Source organism: Ambystoma mexicanum, chromosome 6p (genome assembly GCF_040938575.1).
Source record: "Ambystoma mexicanum isolate Mex_15411 chromosome 6p, UKY_AmexF1_1, whole genome shotgun sequence".
Classification (NCBI taxonomy): domain Eukaryota; kingdom Metazoa; phylum Chordata; class Amphibia; order Caudata; family Ambystomatidae; genus Ambystoma; species Ambystoma mexicanum.
This window is the reverse complement of record NC_090935.1, coordinates 123627101-123639435: the sequence shown is the minus strand read 5'-3', so window position 1 is coordinate 123639435 and position 12335 is coordinate 123627101. Positions and strand designations below refer to the sequence as shown.

At 43.3% G+C, this 12335-nt stretch overlaps 1 protein-coding gene across 1 annotated transcript in view; it reads left to right on the top strand.

The window, feature by feature from the left end:
* Positions 1–12335, top strand: part of IL11RA (interleukin 11 receptor subunit alpha) — a 422207-nt gene that overhangs the window by 186236 nt on the left and 223636 nt on the right. The window contains exons 2-4 of the mRNA XM_069626821.1: positions 1199–1295; positions 9328–9388; positions 11566–11732. Of these exons, the coding sequence (XP_069482922.1) occupies positions 1199–1295; positions 9328–9388; positions 11566–11732 (325 nt within the window). The remainder of the gene's footprint in view (positions 1–1198; positions 1296–9327; positions 9389–11565; positions 11733–12335) is intronic.

Below are 12335 nucleotides of genomic sequence, written 5' to 3'. Positions count from 1 at the left end.
GTGAGTCTGAGGAGAGGTCTTGCTGCTGCATTCTATATTCAGTGTATTTTCTTCATAAGGTCTTCTGGCATTCAGAGATAGATGCTGTTGGTGTAGTCTATTCATGACATGATGAGAGAGAAACAGCAAGTTTTATGTCAAGGAATGTGAAGAGGGGGCGTATCCTCTTGACTGTGGAAGAAGCATTTCTTAACTACTGCCTTAACCTGTGGTTCTGGTGTTCATTGTCAGATTGTGTACCACTTTGGGTGGTTTTTGTGTGTTTCCGAGTTTGCTACGCCTTGGAATGGGGTGATGGTTCAATGGGTCATTGGGTGCCATCATGATTTCTGTTTTGTCTGCCTTCATTTTAAGGCTGTTGATTCCCATCCAATGGATTATTTCTGTGAGGCATTTGGTAAGGGTTTGGTTTTATTCTTCAATGACATTGATTTTCTAGATGATTTATGTGCTCTCTGCCTGGTTGTACCAGGTGAGGCTATACATTTGATCAGGGTAATAAGAGCAGTCATGTATATGTTGAAAAGCAGTGGTGAGAGTGTGTGACTCCACATGTTGTTTTGCGAGGTGGGACTCTAATGCTGTTATCCAAATTGTTTCCATTCTTTCTGCCATGAAGGAATTATTCAGAGGGGACATGTGTTGCCAATTCTAATGCCTTTCCTGTCTTTTGATTAGTGTTTCGTGGTGGAGTGTGTCGAAGGCTGCTGATAGATCGAGTAGTATTAGTGCTAATTTGACATTATCTTCAAAAAGTACTGAAATGGGGATGTAAGAAGGATTGTGGGTGGTAGCTTAGAGTTGTCAATCCTTTCTTCTAGCTTGCAAACAACCACATACCCAACATACCTACCCACATCCACATCTATGGACCCAGCATTTCCATTTTAACCCATTAAGCACCACTCTTCACAACCAACAATGGGCAAGGACACGTATTCCCATAATGGAAGCACCGACCTTGACAAGCACACTATCCTGCCTCTCTCATAATATTTATATGTTGTGCACTTACATTCTTCATTTGGGGAGAAAGGATAGCTCAGGGGCATAGCAACTTCTCGCTGGTATAAAGCGAGTGTTATGAAAGAACAATTATAATTTCATTTCTTGCAGAAATGTGTTCATCTATAGCTGGAATTGGGGACAGCTGTGCACTATGTAACTTTCTTCTCTGTTTCATTCTTGTTCTCTCTAGATGACCATCCGTGTGTCATGCATTGGCAGGGTGATTGTGATTATCCAGGCCATCTTGGTGTCTGCATCGGGGAGCTCATCTGGCTGGGGAGAGGAAGGTAACAAAGCATATACCTGGAATTGGAGTTATTTCACATTATCATTATTAATATGTTGTAACCAAGCTGTGTGGTCCTTAGTGCTTGCAGCAGGGGAATGGTTTCCTTCACTATTTGTTCTTCTGATAGTGTTGTGGTTATGTTATTTTCTGTTGTGGTTGGAGAGTTTCAGGAAATGGGGTTTATGACTGAGAATGCCATTCTTTAATAAGACCCTGTGTACATGTTTAAACATATTAACTGTTTTACCCGGGCTCCCGCTGGCTACAAGGATCAAGGTCAAGACCCTCTGCGAGGTCCACAAGGCTTTCTGTGGCCGGCGCCTGCACTACATCCAACTCTCTCTTCCATAATACTTTCCTTCTCAAGCCCTTCAGATTACTCCAACTCTCTAAGGATCAGACGCTTCTCCAGGCAGTGTTTGGGGGGTAGATCTCTCGCCCCTGCAGGTGCTTCCCTCTGAAATGTCCTACCTGCCCCTCTAAAACTTGAGTCGGACCACCTGAAGGTCGGGAAGCAGCTCAAGACCCTCCTTTTCTCCTCTGCTTTCTCTCTCCCACCCTCCACCTGCTGACCTACCTGTCTGCTGCACCGACAGGTTGCTTGGCTCACTCAGAGTCTTACCTGGTACCCGTTTCTTCCATGATCAGTCTCCCCCGCACTGCCTCTGGGCCTATCCCGCAGTTGGGGGCTGCAATTGTAACCTCTACAGTCCCCTGCCTCCTTGCACTTAGCCAGAGCCATGCTGCCCTGGCTGCACTTACTCAGAGCAATGCAGCCCTATTTCCATTTCCCTTTCCCTCTACCTGGCACTTTCCCCTATCCCTTCCCCCTGCACTTTTGCGTTGTCGCACTTGCACGATCTGAATGACACAAGGCCTAGTAAGATCATTTATCTTGTTCTGCCTCTGTCTTTCCTCCACTGTCTTGTCGCACCTATAAACACATTGTGTACAGGCGCATTATAAATGTCATATCATATCATAGCAAACGTCTCATTTTTATATTTGAAATTATTAACTCACATTTTTACTCAGAGCATTTTTGTTACCCGGATTTTCTTTTTGTTTGTTTGGCACTTAACATTTTTTTGTAGCGTTCACCTTCCACTGCCATGGATCGGGCAAAGACGCAAAAATGTATTTGTTCTATGCTCTGTGGTGCTTTATACACCTCTCGCTGAACACACACACGATGCATGCGTACTTGACACAGTCAGTATGGTATATGATATGATATTTATAATGCACTTAATACCCAGAAGTTTCTAAGAGCAGACCTGGGGATCGAACCTGTGGTGCTACGTGTCGTCTTGCTTCCAAGGCGAGCATTTTGCCCCTGAGCTATCTTCCCGAGACATGACACAGGCAATGAAGCTGGGCATAGGGCTTTGGGCTTTGTGATTGAGGCAACACATTCCAGTTTATGGGGGGTAGGCTTTGGGAGAGAATGCTTCCAGCAGGGCTCCTAAATCACCCTGCGCAGCCAGTGGACCCAGTTTGCAAGCAGTGACGTGTCCTCCTTGCAGTCGGTGAACATGGAGTCTCAGGAGGCATGCATGGAGGTTATTATCCAGAGGGACCTGTTTGTGACTAAGAAAACCAATCCCGGCTGCTGAACTAAGGCTGTGAGACACTTTCTGCAAGTACCCTAGCCTCCTTGTAGGTAATTATAGCCGGTCCGATAGCACAGCGAGTAGAGCGCTCGCTTTGACATCTGTGCAGAGCCTGCCAACGCAGGTTCGAATCCCGGCAGGGCCAAACTCAGCCTTTCATCCTTCCGAGGTCGATAAATGAGCACCACACACCGTGGGTATAAGCAGCGCTCAGATACCTGAGGGTTCGTAGCGCTATATAAATGCTAGATTATTATTATTATTATTATTTCTGCTGTACGGTGAACTGCTGGAATCTAGGAAAAGTATGCATAAGCTCTCAGCCATCATTGACCCTACAATAGCTTCACCTCAGTTCTATTTAAGGGTGAACTACATAGATTCTGATGGTCTGTCTGGTGAGGAAAAGCAAAGCGATGGAACTGTTAATATGGATCCTCATGCTATGACTACTGACTGCTGATATTTTCAACCTGCGGTTTGGGTGGAAGCATTACATTGGTGGCATGATGCCCTCAGGCAGAATGGTGTTTGTTGAACAGATAAAACATTTGAGGTTCCTTTCTGGACTCACAACACAAAGGATAGATTGTCCATTGTGTGTGAATTCATATCAGCTCTGGTTTAGGCTGTATAAATCCACTGAATCGAGTTTAGCTGAGAGGTGCAATGAATGTGTGTGTTGACCTATGTATAGAAACAGAAGGTTGGAAGCATTATACTGTGTCCTGATATGATAGTTGGTTCACTGCTGTCCAATCATTTGGTTGAAAATAAAAGATCGAATGACCATTTGGTCGAATATCAATTGGTCGGAAAAAAAAAAGGTTGAATTTTTTTATTTATTTATTTATATATTTTTTTACGTTTTGGTTGGTAAAAAAAATGCCATTTGGCATTCGACCAAATGGCATTTGATCATTTGGTTTTCGACCAAATGACTGGTAACCTGGTTCACTCTCTCCCAATCCCTGTGGGATTCCCCCGATAATAGTAACAAACTATGCATACAGCGGCAATGAACTACCCATGACCAGAGTATTCATAGGGCTGGAAAGTGGTCTCGAAAGGCATGTATTGTCAGCTGTGGCCACCTTTAGGGTCCAAAAAAAACATATTGGGGGAACATGGACAGTGGCCATGGCTACTGGCCCTGTGGTGTTTACCAATATACAGAAGGCACGTGCAAAGGCTGTGCTCACTGGCGAGGGCCAAAGGCCCTGGCTAGTGGTCCCAAAAGACATGTATTGTGGCTACAGCTGAAGGCCTGGCCACCTACCAGGTTCAAAAGAAACATAGTTGAAGAACATGTACAGCGGACATGGCCAAAATCCGTAGCCACTGGCCATGTCCAAAGTCAATGGGTAGTGGCCTGTAAATAAACTATGGTATAACACAACCCTTGGTGTATCCACGTACTGGACCTACAGGGCGGTCTAGTACCCAAATCTTCCCTTCGTTGTAATGTTTTTACACTTGGATTTGGGCATTTTTATTTAAATGATTTTCTAAAAAACAGAGTATTTGCAAAACTTTGTTGTTCGTCATAAAACAAGACTGTCCTCAAGGTGAAAACAATGTTTGCTTTATTAGGTTTCCCTTGGGGGAAGATTTTAAAACAAGAACCCACTGTCCCTAGTTGAGTTTTAAGGCTTTTTTACCACTGTAACCTGTGGTGCTAGGGGGTGGGTATGGTTAGTACATGATGGACCTGGGGTCCTTGTATCAAGTTTCTTTGTGTTCTTCTTTTATTGTTTTCATTTTTTTCTCCTTTAATGTGGATGGTTTGAGGTTTTTGTCCCTGTGTCTTAGATACACAGTCAAGATCCTTGATCAGTACTCGTTTGGATAGATCAAACTGAAATCTGACATATCGAATTCAATTTAGTTGTGCAGATACAGTGATGTGATGAGCTGACCGGTTTCAGTGGTGAGGACCACTTTCATCAGGGCTGAGACAGCTGACTAATAGTGATGCTGTTGTAGGTGGAGAATGCTGAATCTAGCTCATTTATTTAAAGAGGACCTGTCTGTAGAGGTACAGAACGGGGTAGGGAACAAAATGGTCCTGACGCTCCTGGATGATCACGTCAGTTATAGACAACTTGGAAAAGACCCCACAGAAGATATACGTAAACTTATCTTACCTATCCTAGAGGAAGCTATGGTTGAAGGTCACATCAGCCTGAAAGAATATGAGTACCTTAATCCTAGAACACCTAGGAAACAAGCATTTTATACACTCCCAAAAGTGCATAAAGGAACAACAAAGGTACCAGGAAGACCAATTGTCTCTGGGATAGGATCTATCTTAGAGCCCTTATCTGAATTTGCTGACTTCTTCCTTAGACCTATGATAAGCAAAATGAAATCACATCTAAAACATATGACTGCAGTCTTGAAACTACTGAAATATCTTCCTTTTGACCCTGAACAACATATACTAGTGACAAAAGACATTGAGGCCTTATACACGAAAATCCCACAGATGGCGACTCTGCAAGTTGTAGAGCAGGTATTGAGAAACGCTAAATCACCATTTGAAACGCCTGTTACTTTAATCATGCAACTGGCGGAGAAAGCACTGACAAAAATCTGCTTTCTCTTTGAAAAAACATTCTATGAACAGACCTCTGGGACTGCAATGGGGGCTACCTTTGCCCCGAGTCTGGCGAACTTGTATGTAGCAGATTTTGAGGAACAACAAATCTATCCACCTACAAACCCATGTCTATGCAAAATAGACCTGTGGAAAAGGTACACTGATAACATCATTATGATCTTTAAAGGAACAGATGAGGAGCTTGCAGCTTTTCTGATATGGTTAAACCAACAGAACCCATATTTGACCCTTTCCGAGACACACAGTCGCACAACCTTACATTTCCTAGACCTCAGACTTGAAATACTCTGTTTTTTAGAAAATCATTTAAATAAAAATACCCAAATCCAAGTGTGAAAACATAACACAACCCTTGCAATTCACTGCTAAAACCTTACTTAAGGTGCAGTTAATTTGTTCAGATTTAACTCGACAAAACCCTTGAAATTCAGTGGATGTGGAAAGTAATGACCAGTTCAACACAGGGAATTCATGTTGCAAAGACCATGAGCTCATACATGTTATAAGAGAAGGGATTCACAATGACATGCAAAATGGCATTATGGGGGACAGAAGCTGGTCATGACTTCCCACATCCGCTATGTTTTTTTCAGTGAATATAAATATATATATATACATATATCCCCACATCCGCTGCATTTCAAGGATTTTGTTGCGTTAAATTTGCGTAACTTAACTGCACCGTAACTATGCTTTTTTCAGTGAATATATATATTTATATATATATTCACTGAAAAAAACTTAGAACCCTTGAAATTCAGCGGATGTGGGAAGTCATGAACAGCTCATGTCCCCTGTAATACTTGTCTTTTGGGGCCACTAGCTAGGGCATGTGGCCTTGGCCAGTGAGCACAGCCTTTGCCTGTGCCTTCTGTATATTTGTATACACCACCAGGCCACTTACCATGACCACTGTCCATGTTCCCCCAATATCTTTCTTTTGGACCCTATAGGTTGCCACGGCTGACAATACATGCCTTTCGGACCCCCATATATTGTATACAACCTTTTAAAATATTAACAATGTGTGATTTATGCATATTGCTGGACTGAAGAGCCCATAGGCAAAGAAGACCCCCAACCTCTGTTATTGTTATTTTTTACTATATTCTGAGGGAGGTTGTGTGGGCCCTACCCTTTTGTGCGAGATCAAGACCGGCACTGCAGGAAATCTCAAACTTGGATATCATTAAGCTATTATATATATGATTCATGTTAAAATGGTTCATGCAAAACATGTGAGAGTTAATACTTCAATGTTAAAATATGATTTGCTGTGGTGGAGGTGGGGGCAGGTTCTGAATACATTCTATGTTATTTACAGGAGCCCCCTTACATATGCTCCCTCCCTGGCCACTCGTGCTCTTTCACTACCACCGGTTTCCTCTCATTCCTTTTGCAAAGCACTTTCACCCATTCTCTGTCTGGCTCCTATCCCATTATATAGTTTACTGCTTCTGACACTATGCCTGTATCTCCATGGCCGCCCCTTCGGCATCCATTGCAATGGTAAGCATAGCGGAATTCCGCAATTCCTTTCCGAAAACAGCGAAAACTAAACCAGGTATATCAGCGATTGTTTAGATTGTTTACAATGTGTCTGTGCTTTATTAGTGGCCAGGCGTGACATCTCCCCCTGCACCCTCAACACTAGGACACCATCATTTTATGGGGAGGGCAGATTTACTCTTTCCTAGGGTATAGTGCTGATGAGGTAGATCAAATCAAGATGGTCACTGACTCGGCAGAATGGGAACCACCTAGCACTCCTGCTGAAAATAATAAGGGATTCATTCTAGCACTAAGTTGTATTACATTGTAGACATGCCTATATTAAATAATCATATTAACTCATTTGGTTATGTGAAATTATAATACTTTGGAAACTTAAAGCCAATGTGTTTCACACCTCCGGTGCTTCATCAAGACTCTCAGTTTCACAAAATATCCCACATTCTAACTCGTACATCCTGTGATGCTGACTTTTTTGCCGAACTCAACAATGCAACAGTAGTGCAGCCAAGTCTGGCCATATGTCTTGCATCATCAGCGCTCTCAGTTTCACAAAAGATTCTGCACTAGAACTAAAGATTAAAAAAAACAAATAATTGACTACTCAAAGATATAAGTAACAGTGCAATATAAACAAGATAAAACTTGGCAACACATAGTTATACACACCAAAGAGTGAGTATTATATTTGCCATAAATGTGAGAGCCCCTCTGCTGAGAACGAAAAAGTCTAAACATCCTGTTCTGTGGAATGGTGCACACGCTGGAGGATAGTCTGCAATCACGTGTTGGACTCACCAAACCTTCCCAGAAAAGAAATATCCATTTGCATAGCACGCTGGCCTGACCTTCGGGCACAATCCAGCACAGAATTCTCCTCAGGCGCCTGCTACTGCCTAGCTGGGCATCAGGGAGGTACGGCATCTCTGCAAGCAATGGTACACGTCCGGAGAGCACTTCCAAATTTGATGTGAAACCACAAGCATTTCAACAGGTTCCAATAATGTGGGAGTAACTCTCCAAAAAAACTCAACCACAACCTGTTCTATAGGCTGAGTCCCACTTCTTTTTTTTTGATAGGTCATTGATTATGCGCCTATGTGTGGGTCTCAAGACACAACAAGGAAAGGCAAGGGGAATGCGAGAGTGGAACGAACCTACTAGGCCTTGTACCTTCAGATAGTACGAGTGCAGGTTATTTATAATGCGCTCGGTTTCAAGCGTGGATCCAGGATTCGAACCTGTGTTGCTCAGCATGGTCTTGCTTCCAAGACCAGCGCGTTGCCACAGAGCTGTCCTCCCTTCACATTGGAAGATCCGCAATCACGCTTTAGCACGCTTTGCTTTACCAAATAAGAGCTGAGCTGAGCCCAGATCCTGTGGTGATAGGCCCTCCTGAACTGGCCACCTACTTCGACTTGTCCGTTCTCAGTAGAGAGGCTCTCTCAGGCATGGTAGAGACTGAGGATGAGCAATGCATGTTGGCCGCTTAGTAATGCTCTCTGCGATACATCTTGGATAGGTTTTAGTGTTGATTATATTTTCAACACCTGTTAGATGTCCAGATGTCCTCCCAAAACGTAAGGGAGATTAGGGAAACAGATCATAGTTGTGTTTACGTTTAAACATTTATATAACGCCTTAGGACAAGGGCAAAAGGGAACAACGACAAACAAGAAAGAACACTATATAAAACACAGGGGACAGTAAACAGTTAAATAAAAACACAGCATTACACTACAGTAGAGAGCATAGGTATGGCCGTTACATATTGTGAGGTCAGCCTACTTCCGCCTCGCACGCTGCCTTTAACCCACGTGGATGCTTCTGTTCCAGTCAATAAACCACTCGTTCGCAGGTGGCACAAAGTCTGTGGTTTTATTGACTAACACTGCCGCTTCCTTATTTCTGTTCAGGGCCAAGAGCGTGCCCAGTACGAGCACAGCCCAAGTGACGTATACATTCCAAAAGCTATTCTTAAGTATTTTACATTCCACAAGCCATTCCTAAGCCATGTCTAAGTACTTTAGTCACTACTGTCCAAGAGTTGGACCCAGGCTTAGACTAAAAAATTAAGGCAGATGCTGTTGTCAATGAGTAACGTTTTCAAGATCAGATCGTGCATCACACGTTTGCATTGTGTTAGTCGCGTCGATGTAATGGCGAGATCGGTACTTTGTGCTTTTTCTGTAAGCTGCCACGAGGCTAGCTTGATAAGAGGGCTTGTGAACATAGAAAAACTCAGGAAAATGATTTAATGTTGTTTTTTTGTTTTGTTTCAGGAATTAAATTTGGGGCAATTGGAGGCAACGTGAGCTTATCATGCAGCAGGGCTGGCAGCAGGTGAGAACCTTTCCGGTGTCCTTAAAGGAGACAGGGCATCAAACACCATATATTTATTTATTTATTCATTCATTCATTCATGTATAAAGCGCCTTAAACCCCCTAGGCACGAATGTGCTAATTACAAACTTTACACCAGCATTCAGATATGTAGATAATTAGAGTATAGCAGTTGCATCTGCTTCCTTGAACATGATATCCTATTTTCTTCTGTGTTTAAGTATTATTCATAATTAGTTTTCTTGAATTGAATATGTTGTCCAAATAAATAAAAAATAAAAAAAGGGCAGGGCACCTTTTTCTCCAACCAGATTTATTTATTTATTCGTAGAACACTTAAATCCAAGGCATATGCACAGTATAGTCGTGCATCGCTTAATTTAATTTTCTCTGGGGACACTTGCTTTCTTGTACTGCTTTTTTTTTCTTCCTGTGCATTGTATTGTACTGTTTATTTATATAGCGCCTATACACAGGAAAGTGTTTCAAAGCACTCATGGAGGGTTGGGGACAAGGGGAAAAACAACAGTCGCTCAGAGCACTTGAAATTCTGAGACGATAATAGTCTGCATAAGCCGAGTAAGTGCATAACATACATTCAACAGTTGAGACACAGCAAAAAGGCCTGACGGCAATTCTGCAGTTTTTTACAGTGCCAATTATGGGGTGAAGACATTGGGGGAACAGAACAGACAGATGATCTTCAGCAGGTTGCCTTTGGATCGTGCAAGTGAATAATCATGAATGCTAGTGTCTTGACATCTGGGAGATTCTAAACATTTACCGTGTTGTTCTGCCAATGGGATTACTAAGTACGCGTTGTGCGTTTGTGTAATTTAGCTTATATTTGCCCCCACTGCTTCAACCACTCGTACCGGGGTTCTGATGACTGCTGACCATCAAGAAGCTTGAAGTAATATTCCTCTTTTTTTAATATAACTGCTTATGCCAAATATTTGCCGCTAGTATGCAATTTAATAAAATGTGCTAGTTTATAATGCACTGCTAGTAAATCTACTGACCTTGTGGGGATGAAGGTCTAAGTTGGCCTCGCCCGCCTTCGAACCTATGGTCGGGCTAAAGAAAGATAATGCCATCACATTTGTATGTAGTTATTCATGCAGATTACTCTTGCATTTGAACAATAGGTGTTATTGTTGCCCAACTTCATGGTACTCAATGTTTAGATAGTCAATGCATGAATGACTGACTCTTTCCCATCAGATTCAAACCTGTGCCCTGCCGGTTTAAGACAACGTTGTGAAAAACACGCTGAAATCCCTGAGCAATCGACTCGGCACATTTTAGATGTATAGTGAGAATTGTCAATTTCTGCATCTAGGACTCCTCCCCCGCCAGCTCCCGATATCCCAGTTCCCTCTCCTGACCACCCCATGCCTCCTCCGATCCCATACCCTCCTCAAAGCCAGGAGTGTTGCTAGGTCTGGAAAAGATCCGGGGCTACGCTAATGTCGGGCCAGTCGGGACTCGCGTCTAGCTAGCATTTTGGATGTATCCCCTGAGCTTCTATCTGGGGCTACAACCAAAAGACACAGGGCTTTAGCCCCTCCCAGCCCCCCTGCAACGACTGTGCTCACAGCACTTACCTTCCCCCACCTGCCCTTCCACTGTACGCCTCTGTATTCCACCAGAAGGAAGCGCCTCGCTCTGCTGTGTGTCACCCTTTTTCCAGCCCTCTTCTATGTGTTGCACTTCCTGCGTGAAGTCTAGAGTCCACAATCGGTATTTTATTGTGAGGTATTTTGCTCAGTGGTGCCACTCTATCAATGTGTTTGCTTATCACACTTTCATAATGCCCAGATGACGCAACCACACATTGGGCGGGAACATTGCTCCTCAACTTTTTTTGAATTAAGTTTTACTGTTACTATACTTTTATTTGTAATAGGAACCGTTCCGGAATGGTTTCGTTTTAAAATAAAAATGTAGGAAGAAGTTGAAACATGCACTTTCAGGGCACTGCACTGAAAATTCCCGTAAGCGGCAGGCGCATGTGTTTGGGGGTTTGTATTGTACGTGAGAGAGGGCGTGGTAATCCGGTGTGTGGAGAACGGGTGCAGGTCAGCAGAGAATATAGTTCCACTACTTCTTTTCGTACACTTCGGCCACTGTGTTTAATTTGAACTATTTGCTAATCACCTCTTCTTCCTCCTTAGCTCTGTGGTGCAGTGGAGGTTCAACGGCATTCCCAGAATCCCAGTTCGCTCCCTCGCTTATCATGGACACCTGGTCCTGTTCAACGTGGATCTTTCTGCCGCGGGAAACTACAGTTGCCATGACGAGGATGGGAGGCTCCTGAGCACCTTCTTCTTGAGACTGGGGCGTAAGTTGCATTTCTTGAGTTTTCAGCCACTGGGGGTTGAAAAGGACAGGGTGGGGCCCTTTTTACTTTCATAGGTGAGTGATACTAGACATAAATGTTCTCTCTTTTAATTGCACACTTGTCTGGGGTAGCGGGATTCCCTGACTTCCGCTCACTTTCCTACCATGTGTAGTTGTGGGTTTAGAGATTGTTGCGATTGCCCCTGCTTAGGGCCCGGAAGGAGCACCGGGACTGGAGCACAAATTTCCGGTCCAGCAGGTTAACTGGGATTCATCTTGTGATGCGTTGCTGTGATTATTCTCCATTTCTCTGACATATTGTTATCTTTGAATGGGGTGTTGCGTTTGCTCTATATTATTCGCTCCGTCAGATACTGTTATCTTGAAATGGGGTGCTCTTATCATGGGTTGAGGTGCTGTTAGTCATCTTTGTTTTTAAATGCATGGCATGTCGCGCGATCTCAATGTCACTGGGCCTAGTAAGACAGTTGTCTTGATCCCCTTTCGCCTCCCTTGCCTCATAGCGCTTTGAAACAATAGTGTATGTGTGCGCTATATATAAAATATATCATACTGCTTGCTTTGGATGAATTGTTCTTCTCAC